The sequence below is a fragment of the Plodia interpunctella genome, chromosome Z (genome assembly GCF_027563975.2).
Source record: "Plodia interpunctella isolate USDA-ARS_2022_Savannah chromosome Z, ilPloInte3.2, whole genome shotgun sequence".
NCBI classification, from domain to species: Eukaryota; Metazoa; Arthropoda; class Insecta; order Lepidoptera; family Pyralidae; genus Plodia; species Plodia interpunctella.
In genome coordinates, this window is record NC_071324.2 from 10,452,121 (window position 1) to 10,468,399 (window position 16,279).

The window sequence follows — 16,279 nt, forward strand, 5'->3', positions numbered from 1 at the left end:
GACGTTATGAAGTGAAGGCGAAGGTAGGAAAAGCTGAGGACGAAACTGGGGAAATATTCAAATGAGAGAGAATACTACGATTACTAACGAAAGTAACATTGTAACGTGATAATTCTAGATTTATATTTAAATGAAAACTTTTTGTGATGGTAAAAAATGAAGGAGGAGAGTCCCACATATATTTAATTTAATCGCCGTTCTCTATATTGTAATGAAATGACGAATTACCGTAGACAATACTAAATATCAATACCTACACAATGCAAAAACAAATATGAATGTTCTCTCAATTGCAAGGCAGCACGAGTTCATTAATTTTAAATCGAATTTTTAACAATTCAATGGTTACGTAGCGATTTAAACATGTTTACCCCAGTCTGATGGTGCCCTACACACACACACACCCTATTCAACCATACTACCAATTGGGTGCTTTAATTCAGCAATGAGGAAATAAAGGGTCCAGTTTTTATTTTTATTGAAAAGCATATTAATATTTTTCATTATCGATTAAATTTTGCTTCGATAAGTCTGCGATTCTTCCGTTATTATTCTAATTATGCCTGAGTAATCTAATCTATTACGTTTGACTAAAATATATTTGATTGTACTGAAATAGTAAAAGTCAAATTAAGTGCCAGTTTCCCTTGGTTATCTTCCGAGTGGAGTCAATGCAGCCTAATTGAAAGGTCCTGTAATCGAATGAAATTCTTTAAAAGCCCTTATTCCGGTCTCCGATACAAGCAGAAATTGTACTCTATTGTACGATGACGTAAAAAAATAAAGTTGAACGCTCTTTTCGTGGGCGTACGCATGTAAGAGGCGTTAAATATTTACTGTTGCGGCGTTTTGAATCACTACTCGTTGATTTTTACATATAATATTTAGGAACGATTGAAAGTTTTATTTTTAGAAATCGTACTTAAAAAGATGTGTATGTTTTTAGGTTTTGCGCCCAATAATTCTTTGGACAAGTGTCGTATTTTTTTACAATTAAGTAGTTACTATATATGCGTAAAGTTTATATAAGTAAATAACCGAAATAATTTGAGCGGCACTTGCTGATTGCATCTACGTCACCTTTCAGTGACAAAATTAAACACCGAATATCTAGCAGAGGCTTGACAGTGCGTGACGCAAGCCATATCTAGATCTGTCTCGTTTTTGCCGTGTGCAAGCGGTGTCGTTAGCGAGCTACGAGAACTTTAAAAACGGTATTTCTAGAACGCCTCGTGCATTCAAAATACTCTACTCTTTTTAAAATGAGTTGTTAACCCTTTTTCTGTTTGGTGCTACCTATTCTGAGATAACACGCCGTAACGTCGCTCCGAGTTTTACAGCGCGCATGAAAATCGTTTGTGGAGAATACCGCACATTTTTTCACGTTGGCATGTTAGGTTGGTTCCTTCGTCCTTTGTTTGGTACGAAATAATGACGGGTAAAAACGGTCTGAACCTTTAACCATCCATTGTTATTTAGAAGAAAACAAATGAATAAGGGTCGGGGTCTTTTATTTCGCTCGAAATCACTTATTTCAGTCATGATAAAAAAATTCAAGTAGATCAAAAATAAACGTAAGAAATTGTATTGAAGGTATATGTACAATTTTTTCAGTCCGTTTCTGAAGTAAGTAAATAGAAAAAAAAACTAAACATGAGAATAATTAAGTTAACGCTCAATTGGGAACTGGCGATTCGCCTGCTATCGAACCTCTGCAATCGACACCGTCCTGCGCCGCACTAATCAGCACCAATCAATGATAATTTGCTGATTTTAATCTCACTAATCAAGAAATTCGTGATATAGATGATTTAGAACCTAAATTAACGTCCTATAATAAATTTTCAATGTGCATTCTCGATACAGTCATAGGTTGATGTGGTGTTGACTGCATCATAAGTCTCATAGGACGCCCATGAAACTGAAGAGTTTTGATGCTTTGATGCTCAAAATAAATTATAGTTTGCATGGCTTTTACAGAATGATATGTAGATAAGGGATTTTAGTGAATGGGCTCTTTATTATTTTAGGTATATGTTTTGTGCATAATAAGGGTGTATAACAATAACTTCAGAAAGTATCTTGTTTATAATAAATCATTATATGGACATTGTGTTTTAGAGAAGGCAGCATTGTTTCGATGTAGGGAGGTACAAAGACCCCTGGGCTTATTTGTGATGTGCTTAGATGCGTACTAAGTAAAAGGATTACGTGAAGCGAGTCGAGAGAGAATTAGTGCCGTTTAGTATGCCAATGCCGGGGAAGTATGTGAAATGAAATAGAAATATATAATAAGTAGTAATTGCAAGGCAGTAGGTTTGATACAGTTTTCTTTTAATGATCTGGTCCTGATAATAAAAGTATTTTTATAAAAATGACATTTTTGACAAAAGCTTTTATTGTTGTCAGAGAGATTTTATTGCATTCCATGTGTGACAAAAAATCATGTCGAGAAGTTCTTACTTCTGGAGCCATTCCTGGGTGCACCATCAGATCATGCTTATCATAATAATGTATTGTCATCTAAACTAAAACTGTGTACAATATTTCAGCTCAATTGATTGAAGATCTGCTGCAAACTTGAAAGATTCTCTCGATACATAAGGTCATTGCAAAAGTAATAAAATCTCGTAAATAAATTCATATCGTTTTATTGTACAATCAACAGCATATCAATCAAACCGGATTTATTGCAAATTTACCCGGCCGACTGTACACTGTACTGTACAGTCCATCAATCGAAATTAATTTCAATTTCAAATTCTTCTTCATTCACTAAGTTTATAAGAAGTAAATCTTATTCATTCATATGGTAACTTGACATATATTCCACACAGTTTTAAAATGTTACTTAATTCATTAGTATTTTTAATCTCGGATATATTCTAACTAATTCCAACCAAGATCAAATCGCACAGACTTGACCATGCAGTTTTAAATTAGCATCATCCGGCGGCGTCGAGAAAATCAATAAAATAGGGTGCCTTCAGTGACCGGGCACATAGTACTGTGTACGCAACTGCGATGGTGTTCTTTCTATTTGACGAAATACATATGTAACAACAACACATCAAGTTACTCTGCATGAACCTCTATGGCGCGGTAATAGCGGCGGGTTTGCAATGTTTTTGTTTAGGTTGATGTGCTTTTGTCTGTACACTACAACCGCTTTATGTCTAAACATCAGCTATACAAAGACTATTAGCTGCAAATTTAAAATATTTCAATGACTTATTTATGTAAAGTAGATAGAAAAGAAAGATTTAAACTGGTAGACGCAGCACTTCATCAACTCCAATCACTAACGAATTAACATTACTTATTTGGAATAGCTTTATTTGTTGTTGACTGTATGTCTGTGTATTCTGTATAATACATTTTTATTAGTGTCCAACATGTGTCCGACTAAAACTATGAAAATGTGTGGAAACGTAATTTTTAGGTGAAAATCAAACCAATTCGGCGCCAATTCTTTTTTACAATGAATATTACCGTCTTTTTTCTATTATTCATCGAGATGCATTGATAAATTAAGAACACTAATTCTGACACGCTGAAAGTTTCGCTTGAATTATTGGCTGAAACCGAAACTAGATTGAAACCAAATACTCAGTCGGAACATTTTTGTTTATTATAATTTAATTATTTAGATTAATCATACAATGACATCTTAACTTTCGTCCCGTCCAAAATAAACGACAACGGACCGCCATAATTCACTTAATTATTTTGTGCTTATCTGTAGCGGGTAGATTATCTGTATTTATTTAAGAAAGGATTACTTAATTCTTGATCTTATTCTGTGTTTGTAATTTTTTTTTATTATATTTTTTGCATGTCATAGCATTAAAAATCATGAATTTATATCCATAGAAAGAATAGGTATCCAAATAGAATGTTTTCTTGACACAAGCTTTTATTGTAGTCGGAGTGATCTTACTATGATAATGCGTGACAAAAAATCATATTCGTGCATTTGAGGAGTTCCTTCGTCGGGTGCCATTCCTATTGGCAATCAGGTGAAGCTTATCATATTAATGCTTTATTATATCAACTAAATGTATTTACTAAATATCAGCTCAATCGGTTTAAAATATCTGTTTCCATGACATGCAACGAACAACACCCGAACATACCAAGTTAACTAAAAGTTGCAAAAATTGATCGTTAATATACTCATTACGGAATAGTGAGTTGCTATTTTCAAGGTTGATAGGACTTAAATGGTAGAAGATTATTCTATATTCATTCGGCTAATAATGCATTGCGTTAACCAGTTTACAACTAAGTATGTGTTCATACGAGAATTTAAAACAACTCCCTAACCCCTTAGATTAAAAATGTTGACTCGTTTAAACGAATAACTTTCGACTGGTGAGACCAACAACAATCCTATTCATTTAAAAAATAAACTCGAGTAAATCCGAGCCAAAAGCAGCAAAGCCTTTTGCTGTGAATAAAGTGAAAATTGGTCAGCGAACTGGGTGTCAATTCTACTAACGTTAAGCAGTTAGTGTCTCAATGTAAGTGTAAATAAGAGCTACTATTGAAAAGCAATTAAGGCTTAAAGTTAACAGAATAGACACACAGGATTGTCGCGTCTACACTGCGGCGAGTGAGTGCCGCCCGCTCACAACACTACATGTTAAACTTTATCACAATGTTTTGTTTGTATACACAGTAAAGTTACACAACTTAACTCGAATAGGGTATTTTCCATCAAATCAAATCAGATACTATTTTCCATGTGTTAAGAACAAAAAAATATTGGGCTTATGACGTCACAAATCTTTAATTCAAGAAGCGTTTCAAATATATTTTGATGAGAACTAGACAATACTAAATGTTAACTATAAATAAAATTGTTGACTATGAATATCGTGTTTTATTACACGAATGCTATTAGCATTCGTTAGCTATTAAGAATTTTATTTTATACCCCGGCACGCTGAAACCGAGAAAAGCTGGCTTGATGTTGTCAATGATGATGTGCCATATTGGCACAATATAGTCTGACAACTAGAGATGCCGACGACTGTACGAAATGGAGACGAAAATTAAGGAATTCGGATCCTGGGCTCTGACGCTCAATGGCTGAGAGTAACAAACTAGAAAAACTCTCTGTTGAGAGAGAGAACCACAGGTTAGTGCAATTAGGTTCACCCACAGCTCTAAAGCTACTTTTATTCATATAAAAAACAAAAAGGTCATTTGCTTAAAACTGTATTAAAATAAACAAAGTATATCAACAAATAAGTCATTATATAAAAGAGGGCTTGGTTGGACAAAATTCTTCCAACACAAAGATTAAGAAAGATGAATTAAAACATTATGCAGAAAAAAGTAAATTACGCATTACAATAAGGTCGGAACTGCGGGAAAGTTTCGAGCCGACAATCACAACCGTCGCTATATCACAGCGGGAAAATATCACTGGAAGAGATACGTCCAAGAAAAATATTACTGCGGATCATACCAAATTAAATTTGTTACATTCTCTTTTTTATCAGACGTTAGTGGAATAGTTCTGTTTCTGTGCTGACTGAAGAAATAACGGCTTCCAATTGAAAATTGAATTTTCACCCGCTTCGTTTTATGATTTCATTATGTCAACTGGTTTTTATTTCCTTACTCCGTATTGCTTTATATCTTTAAAACATTTTACATTGCAGATATGACATTGGCTCATTTTCCATGTATTTATGTAGTTATCGACAATTACGTTATCGACCTTCTCTAAGAACATACATTCTTATTAAATCAATTTTCGTTTGAGTCCTCTAACAAAAATCGATTTAATATGTAATAATACAATTTTCACATTTTGTCAAGAAATTTTCCGATTTTGTCTTTGCAAATTCGTAACGATAATTCTAAATTTCTTAATATTACTTTCTGTATAAAAAATAGTTTTTTATTGCCCACTAAATATTGCATACAAATCTGAATTTAATTAAAAATAATACCAATTACAACTTATTAATAATAATAAAAATTAAGTAAACCAAAAAAACTGCACATATATTTTTATTGCTATTTAATAATAGTATTTGGATAAATCAGATAACATCGTCCGAGACAGGAGTGAGCAAGACAATCGATTACGCCCAGTTGAAATCACTTGCAAGTTGACAATAGCTCCCTGAACTTAGAATAAACAAAGCCCTGGTCGACTGCACCTCAACGCCGGACAAACCTTATCGGGACACTTTGCCGCGTCTATTCACTACGAACATAATGTACTTAGTTCGATATATATAATGTTCGATAGCTCAACAGTTCATGCTAACTAGTCAAATATTGTCAATATTATTATTAAATACCTAGTATTTAAGTCTGCGACATTTTGTAACGATTTTAGGTGTGTATGCAAGATGATAGAATTAAGTCAAAACTGTGTAACAAAATGATTCTTTCAAATTCGAAATAGGGGTTAGAAGTTTAAATGAAGATTCATTATTTTTTAAGAGATACATGAAATTTTTGATTAACGATTGAGGTTAATGTAAAATGGGACGTGATACGACGTGGAAAATAAAATTAAATACATTGTGTACAACGGAAGTGGAACACATTGCAGGAAACGCGGCCAGACGTGCAGCGGACAACGGGCCATATTGCGGGAAATGGGATAGGATACGTTGCGGGTAACGGTACGAGATATGTTGTGCGGGAAACATGATAAGACACAGAGAAGTAAATGGAGCGGAAATTGTAGCAAAAAACAAGAATTTGAACCAAAGACGAGAGACGATACGAATACAATGCAAATAATTTTTATAAGTCCTGAAGAACATGCGATAAAATTACTAAGAAATTTGCTTTAATCTTTATTTAGAATTCATGCGAGCTAAGCAACGGGAAAAACCAATATATTTCTTTTATCTATGGGAAAAACCTTACATGTTATATTTTGTATGATATTTTAAACACAAATATTATCAAAGAAAAGTTTATTAAAAACTGGACATGTAAAAATACAAGCTCCCTCTTAAATGTTATTGGAAATTAACAACAGTTCCCTAAATATAGCCTGAATGTAGGATTTACGATTATAATAAGAAAATACATATATTGCACTGGTACTCTAAGCCTATAGATTGAGTAGTGGCAGTAGAGGTAGCTATGGAGCTGGGTGAATGTGGGCTACAGCTGTGCCGGTTCCTTGGCACGCTTCCAAATTCTACTTACTCTGAATTCCGCCTATGCAACTACCTATAGAAATTGCGTTAAGTGAAACCGTGGACAAAATATCGGATATTTTGTTTATTTTGGGAAAATATTTTAATGAATAACAGATTTGATTCAAGTTGCCTAAATGCATTCTATTGTTTTTTTGTAAACAAATACACGAGATAAACTTTGATGTCGTATGCAAGAAGTAAGAACGAATACTTAATACTTCGACGACTTTATCTTGAAGTCACTTCAAGGGAGTTGTTGAGTTTGAATCACTTTTGAATCAAGATGATTTAAAAGTGATTCTCGAACGTACTTGTTCTGTGGACACCCCATGTTATATTAAGGACAGTTACATTATGTCGAATCCATCACTCTGGTATTACTTTTGAATCAAGGATGAATCTTACATTTTATGTGAAGTTCTGTGAAAAGTTACATGATATGACAGATACATGTGTTGTACCCATCCATTACCCATCAGACTGTATTTAATACGCGATACGCTCATTCGATTGTCAAAATGTGACAAGCGCGATCCGTTCGCCGGGAATTTCCAATGGAGTTGAGCGGAGACTTCGCGGTATTCAATATTTTACACTCTACATGATTTCACGCCCGGCTGGTTTGATGAATGGTTTAAATGTTTCCATAATGTTGTTTCGGAATTCATTCCTGACAGGAAAAAAGAAAAAACTTCTAAAAAGTTTTAGTTATTCATAAAATTGCTATATTATTGTGTTGAATTAATTTTCCAATAATTGTTGATAAGCTTTAACACTTCGAGCGCATAATTGAAGTAATAACGGCATGTTTTACCTCCCACACAAGTTTCATTGCAATTTAGTTCGGCGATTGTTAGGGTTGCCATAGATCTAGTACGCGAGTGTTGTTATAAAAAAATATTTTTGTCAGCCGAGAAGGCAGCCCCACAGCTAGTTTTTGCAAAGCCGTAACCCTTGTCGAAGTACGGGACATGTACGGGACATAATACAGTGCAGGGAGCTCAAATAAGTACGTCGACCGTCCTCTTCATACGGAGTGCATGGCAACCCTATGCGAAATTACGCAGCAATATAGTAATTATTCTATAAACTCTTGTTTCTTTAAATAAATTATTTGAGCTACAAGTATTATTCAGTAGCATTGGGAACTAACCAATTTAGTAAAGAGTATCATCGCCTATTGTATCTTCATTGGTTTTTTTAAAAGAAATATTATAGATTTTTATTAAGTATTTATTAAATTAAGATTACAGTATCTGACATGTTTAAGTAGTGAAGTTAGTTTTTGTGTAATCTAGCTATTCAATTTATGGTGGAAGCTTAGCTAACAGTGGGGTGCACCAGTCAACTTTGACGTTAACTTTAACCTGCCCAGAATAACGCAAAGTATGGAATTTTGTGTATACGTTAGCTAAAGCAGCGGGTCAAAGTTAAAGTTAACGTCAAAGTTGACTGGTGCCACGTACCTGAGTAAAGGTTAAAGCACAACGAACTATATTCAGTAGTTAAGTATTCATAGTATTTCTGGAAACTACACATACGTTCGTACAGTAAACAGCGCAACAAATTATCCTGCATGAACATCTATGGCCCTGTAATAGCGGCGAGTTTGCAATTAATTTGGGTAGGTTGATGTGCTGTTGACTGTACAACCAGCGAGTTAATACGGTGTCGGTGAATCCCAATCATGGCGATTGGTAATTTGCGCTTCGCTTGTCAGTCGAATGTGCGTTGTATCTAATGTTAAATTAAGTTTTTTATTTCATATCAGCTTACTCACTTGGTGTGTCAAAATGTTACGTTCAAATATAGAATTATATAGAAACTAACTCCGACCGACCGTAACCGAGCGGAACAGACGATTTTCATACCAACTTTCACCCTGAGGGGTGAAAGTTATTTTTAGTTATAATGTTACAACTTTTTACATAACAGTTAAAATGTTGCCTTTGTTTGGGGGTTTTAACTGCATACCAAATTTCATTAAAATCGGTCTAGTGGTTTAGCCGTGAAAGCGGAACAAACAGGCAGGCAGATACGAGTAGATAGACAGACTTTCGCATTTATAATATTAGTATCGATATTATGGGTTATATGAATTAATAATTGTCACTTAACTTGATACTAACCTCATATTTTGATTTAAGATTATTTTTTTTAAAACATGAAATATTTGTGAATAGTAGGTATCAGTCCGGACTTGAGTGAGTACATCGACTATAATATTTTTAAGGTAGGTACGCATTTTTAAAGGTATCAAACCACGCCATATCATACGTATGCGCTTGCCTAAGTAGTGGCTGAACATTATGTCCAGTCGATAAAAAATATGCAAAGCCAAATAGAAAACTTAGAAATTGACTGACGAACTCAGTTTTTATGTTACAGTGTATGTAAAACCGCAAAGGGCGATCGTATCAAACAGTATATAATTAATGTCTGTCGTAAAGATGAATTTTATCGTCGCACTTTACTGCTCCTTTATTGGATATACCCTGAATCGCATATGAGGAATATGATTACGTAATTCGTAAAGTGGTTTGTTCATCAAGTATTTAAAATAAATTGCCTACGTAGCTTTTCGTTTTAAATGCTTAAGTAGCGTTTATTAAAATTATTAATATAGTTTTTATTAGCTAAACTGGATAGTGTGACAGTGAAGAAAGGAAATAATATTTTGTGTCACACTAGCGTTATACAAAGTCGGCAATCAAAATATTAGAGCCGTTCGTTTGACATGGATTTGTTAAGGTTGAGGTATATCTGACCCCGACTGTACATCAATCAGGGGTACGAACTAACCTTGCGTAGGAAGTACTATGATGAAGAGGTAACCCATCGTACATGTTTGGTGATCATATTTTCCTTCTCTAAGAGCACATATGTGACGGACTATTGTTCTGCGCGTATTCAGTCTAGGGGTTAAAACTAACCTTGCGTAGGGGGTATACGTAGGGTATACAATAATTAAGAAGGCGGCACCACCGTTAATACGTCGCAAATATAATTTTCATCATTATATTCTGTGGCGCGATTGCGCGACGTAGGTGTGCAAGGGTCGTCGGCCGGTTTTCACAGAGGCCCTTGCGACGACGCCATTTAAGAATCGCCTTAGTAGGTAGGTATGATGAAATTATTGAAGTATCCTATGCGTGACTTCTTGCTACCTTTCTCGATACCGCATCCACCGCAATTTAGAAGGCGGATATATGAACACCTGTGTGTTCATATATTTTGCTATTATTATCTTTTTGAAACAACCGGTCTTCAAGATGTCAAGAATTCTGCCAACTTGTTCTTTGAGTGAACTATGAGTGAACTATAGAGTGAACTTTAGAGTGAACTTTAGAGTGAACTTTAGAGTGAACTTTAGAGTGAACTTTAGAGTGAACTTTAGAGTGAACTTTAGAGTGAACTTTAGAGTGAACTTTAGAGTGAACTTTAGAGTGAACTTTAGAGTGAACTTTAGAGTGAACTTTAGAGTGAACTTTAGAGTGAACTTTAGAGTGAACTTTAGAGTGAACTTTAGAGTGAACTTTAGAGTGAACTTTAGAGTGAACTTTAGAGTGAACTTTAGAGTGAACTTTAGAGTGATCTTTATAGTGAACTTTAGAGTGAACTTTAGAGTGAACTTTAGAGTGAACTTTAGAGTGAACTTTAGAGTGAACTTTAGAGTGATCTTTAGAGTGAACTTTAGAGTGAACTTTAGAGTTAACTTTAGAGTGAACTTTAGAGTGAACTTTAGAGTAAACTTTAGAGTTAACTTTAGAGTGATCTTTACAGTGAACTTCGAACGATCTTTGAGTGAATTTCAAATGATGTGAAATGTGAAAGTTAACTTCGAATAAACGAACAATATTAATATTCATAGCGATTAAATTATTTGAGAATTTTTTTCCTCCACGTATAAATTTTTACTTGTTAACAAGTAACAAAGTATAGTGAAGTATATATTTAGCAAAAGTTAAGAAATGGGTTTTGAAATGAAACGACAAATCAGTTGGAATTAATTTAGTAAATTAGTAATTAGTAAACTGATAGTCTGTTTAGTAAACTTTTTTATTTACGTCACTTAATTATGTAGTCGTCGCTCAGGAGACTGGATGGACAATCACTGGCGGGCTTGGGCATGGGCGGTGGCCCAGGCACATTTAGTTTGCGAAAAAAGTGCGCAGGCGTCACCGAGCGCCTCAGTTACTTTGTAGGAATGAGCTATTTTTGATAGCATAACATATGGATGCCCTAGGATTTTTTTTAATTTAAATAGTATAGGACGCGATTAGTTTCTTATTACGTAGTATTTTTTATAATGCACATTTATCGACAGAAGGCATCGTTTGAAATAGAAAATCATATGAAATAGCAATGAAATTATCAGAGATTCTAACTATGACGGAGAAGTATGATTTTCTACTTCAGGTGGATCGTAACTGTCGCCAGCAGGATGCAAAGTTCGTAACCAGTAAGTTGCATAAATTGTTATGCACGTGGCAACCGCAAACTTCGAGACGAAATAATGGAGGGTGCTTGAGTTGTGCAGTGTGTGGCGTTACAGTGATCTTCGAATTGTTTGGCCACAGCGCACTTAGAACAATGCATTTACTAAACGTACTGAAATGTTGACTTTATCATTATTGAGAGAGTGCAAAATAAATACTCGTGTATTCTTGGCGCACGATAGCGCATCTAGCTTTATGTGTTTAGTTTTGCAGTGTCTATCAAAATGCTCTCATTTTCGTTTATTTAACTCATGTAACACTAAATCGGCCTTCTTCCTTTCTTTCTTAAAAAGCATTCATGGCCATGCCACCGAAAGTGTGTTTCTCGATAAAGAAATATATTTTAATCAAATATTTCTTTCTGGGACCTATCAACGGTTAGTGTTCTTCCGTTGTGTGTATTTTTAACCCCCGACGCAAAAAGAGTGGTGTTATAAGTTTGACCGCTAAATATGTCTGGGAGAAAATAGTTTTTTGTCACTGGCAACATTTATATAATTTATTTCGTACCTAATGCGTTTCGTAATGATTCGTTTAGCACAAGCGGTTAAGAGGTAACCGACTATAATTTGTTGTATGTATACTACTTAGTTGTGGGTTTAATTATCGAGTTGTGTGTTAAACATTTTCAATTTCTTAGTTAGGTACCTACTTATGAATATTCTATTTATTTAATTTTTTATTTTATTTTAAGAGCTGGTCTTCCTATTAATAAAAAAAATCAATATTTGAAATGTTTTACTTGGTGCAGTATGGTGTTTTAGTCGAAGGAGGCCATTGTGTTTATATATTTTTTAATAAATACTAATACCGGTTTAATCTTACATGCTGGTATAAATATCGATATTTTTTGGGATATATTATCTTTTCGGGATAAATACATCGGTCTGAAATCATAGAATTCAAGAACTAGGCTCGTGTCATAACTGTATTCTGTACGCCCAGGGTGAGTTGCACCAGTCGGCTTCGACGTTGACATTGACCTGCGCGCCGCTGATATTTAGACAAAATGTCGTGTTTTGCGCGGAAAAACCGCGCCAGTACCGGTCCGCGCATAGTTAACTTCCAAGTTGACTAGTGCAACCTAACCTTCATTATTTTATTCCCTTAAAAATTTTAATAAATTTTGTAACGACCACTTGAAGTGGGTCAGCCCACTCTCAGGTAATACGATAAAGTTTTGAAGACATAAGAAATCGTAGTTATAAGTTTATTATTAATAAAAAATTTAGAAATCAAAAATAACTCTTTTTTTATGTACCATCTCCACATAGTTAAGTTCGTTATCCGCAAGAAAAGTAACAAAAAGCAAATGTTTTATAGATGCATAAATAAATATATACATGCGGAAATATCATGTAAGTCGACTAAATTTATCAGAAAATTTCTCCATATTACTCATGAGACATTAAAAAAAAAGTAAAAATGCCAATGAGTAAGATTCTATGTCAATGTTTACAAACAAAACTCGCGCGTGCACAGCTTTATGTCGATTGATTACAATTCGCTAAAAATTTGCTAGTCAGTCGCATTGTGGCGTCGGCAAACGTCGAGATCTTAAACTAAATTCTGATGAAGTTCAATAGTACCTTGAACTGAAGAACAGGCTTTAAACGTCCGACGTTGCAGCATTTACCTATAAAATTTAAAACTAACCGTCGTTCTATGTGTTGTCCAAACTGTCCGGCCGGCTGGAGCGTGTGTGAGAGAGAGTGGCGGCGGGACTTACCATTGTAGAGGAGCGTGGGTTCGGGGTCCCTGGGCGAGGGCCCCGGCGCCGTGGCCGCGGGCGCGGGGCTCCGGCCGCGCCCCTCGCCGACCACGTCGATCTCCTCCTCCGACTCATCGGCCAGCTCCGTCGCCGGGGCCGCCTTCCACTTCTTGGCCATGAGGCAGCGCGGCATGGCGGCGCCCGCATCAGCCCCAGCGCGACCGCATCAGCGAAAGACAGACGAACAGAGAAAGAGAGAGAGTAGAAAGAGCGGTGCCCCGGGCGAGCGGCTGGTCTGATCGCGTCCTCTTGCGGTTGTGGGAGTTAGGGGGCGGACGCAAAGTATTTATGTGAATCGGGGGGTGCGCGCGCACCCGCTTCGATCGATGGGGGTGGGCACGCCGCGCAAAGTTTGGCGGACAACTTGGGACAGTTGCCGAAAAGAACCCCACACATGATCAACCAGTGGCGACGGCGCGACGCCGCGGTCCCCACCGCTGCGTGCTGTTGCATGCGACTTGACAACTTTCTGTCAACGCAATACCACTTTCAAAAAGTTTTTCCTAATTAAACTTATCTAAGAAATACCAAGTTCCAAACTGAAACATAAACTAAAAATAAATAATAAACTTCTATCCAGTAAAGTAGTAAAATATTTATTCAAATTAAATTGAAAACTTAAATTAACCATAAATACTTTTATTTTACATAATTACTTAAAAGATAGGAACCAAATGATTTTCAGGAATAGATATAAAAAATAACGAAATACCCATGTGAATAACATGGGTTTGATATACTTACATGTCTCACATTTGTTTTTTAACAATATTATATATTTATTTATGTCGAAATCAATATCAAATAATATTATTTCTAGATCTCATCCCATCTCAAAACTGCTAACATTAACATTTTGTAATATTTACCACAGAATTTGGATTGATAATATAGAAGATATAATAGAATAAAATGTATTAAAACTACGTAATAGGTTGAATTAGGAAGGTTACTCGACATAAACTTAATAAAAAAATTGAATTGTAACTTTCTTATTTATTTATATACTAACCCTTGCCCGCGGCTTCGCCCGCGTCATGTCACGGAAGCAGTTATTTTTTCTGGATGAAAGGTACCCTATATCCTTCTCCGTATTTCAAACTATATGTATGAAAAAATTCAAGAACTTACTTTCGCATTTATAATATTAGGTATGATTTTCAAAGAGAACCAAACAGCATATATTATTAATATGATATGATAATTAAATAAAAGCTATGGATTACAGCAGGATTTACAGCGACTTCAATTCCAAATTTTATTTAAAATTGTTCCACTTTTACTCCATAAAATTCAAGGGTACAGTGAGCTACACAAAATATTCTACGATTATATTAAACCCACGATGCAAAATGAGGGATTATATATGGTCTTAATAATGGTCTTAGACATGCCATATTATAACACTCTCCTTGATCCAGAAGCGGTAATACTAAATACATATCACGCGTAAGTTTCTAACTTTGTCCAACCTTACATCTACTTTTATATAAAACTTCTCCCTCTTACGCTTGCCTTAGGCCCGCGCATGAGGCGCATATTTCATAAAAAAGCTAATGCTTTTATAAACGTGTCTTATAATATCAACTTATGTTTTATCAATATTTTAGATTTTTATCATAAAATATTTTTCCAACAAAGTAGTTGTAACAATACTTTATAGTTCTGCTTTATACTGGTTCCGGCACCGAATCCCGATAATGCCAACTGGAAAATCACAAAAGGCTTAATGAACTGTATCCATTCATAATAGCGCATGATTTTAACAATATCATTTTAACCCTGCACCTATCCGTTCAGCGATTAATTTTGTCGCGCATTTTGTGTGAAACGAAATTATTTACACTTTAAAAATAGTGTTGTAAAATATTGTGTTAATCGAACCGAATACCCGCGCAATAGCTCGGTTTACTTTAGGCAGGCAATGGGCGAAAAACGGGTTTTATTTGGTTGCTCAATTGTCACAAGCGCTGCGGGAATGTGCGGCCGACGAACAACCGCCGCTCAGCTAACTCGATTAGAAATAGGCACTAGAACCAAAAAATAAAAAGTTTTTTCTCTAAACTATTTAAGAAACTCTTTCACTTATCTTGCTAGGATATAATACATAGGCGTCTTGTGGACCCTGAACTCCAACGCTTAACGGCTGAGGACGGAACCAAATGAGACAGAGGCTAGGCATAATAAGAAATAAGAAAAATAGTGGTTATCGTCATCGTTTGATTAACTAATAGATTCTTCTTCTTAACAAGTGTGTTATTGTATAACACTCATATCATATTATATATATTCGAGTCGCCTAAAGTAAAAAAAAGTAAATGCGCGTCATAAAATATATATAATGACATTTGTATCGGGCGTTATGCTTCTACAGCTGCGCCGTCAACGAGTATCGACAATTCGGAGAATTAATTAGCACTCAGCGCCTATACGAGTATTTCACAATTTAATCGAGTTACTCGAGTAAGTAGTTAATTTAATAGAACTGCCACTATAGTATGGAAAAATTACCGAGCTTTTATACTGGGCAGGCGCATTGTCATGAAATCCATTCCCGCCATTTGGGAATTCACTACAGAGCTAATAATATCAACATTTTTATTAAAAAAAAAGTTTATCAATAAATAAAATAGCTGAATTAATTAATAAAAATTTTTACAATAAGATTAAAACCTGCTTGGTTAAGTTTTCTTCTAATCGTATTTCCTCATGGCTGAGGGTCATGGTCATTACGTGGAATGAAACACACACAACAACTTTAACTTTTGGCACTATTAATGGAGTGGTTTGCCATCGCCTTCTCCGTTACACACACAAGTTAATAA

General features: G+C 35.2%; 1 protein-coding gene across 1 annotated transcript in view; it reads right to left on the reverse strand.

Moving 5' to 3' along the window:
• The window catches only part of LOC128683100 (transcriptional repressor scratch 2-like), a 55,807-nt gene extending 42,113 nt beyond the window's left edge, over positions 1-13,694 (reverse strand). Inside the window, exon 1 of the mRNA XM_053768350.1 lies at positions 13,413-13,694. Within this exon, the coding sequence (XP_053624325.1) occupies positions 13,413-13,587 (175 nt within the window). The 5' untranslated portion in view covers positions 13,588-13,694. The remainder of the gene's footprint in view (positions 1-13,412) is intronic.
• Positions 13,695-16,279: the final 2,585 nt, after the last annotated feature.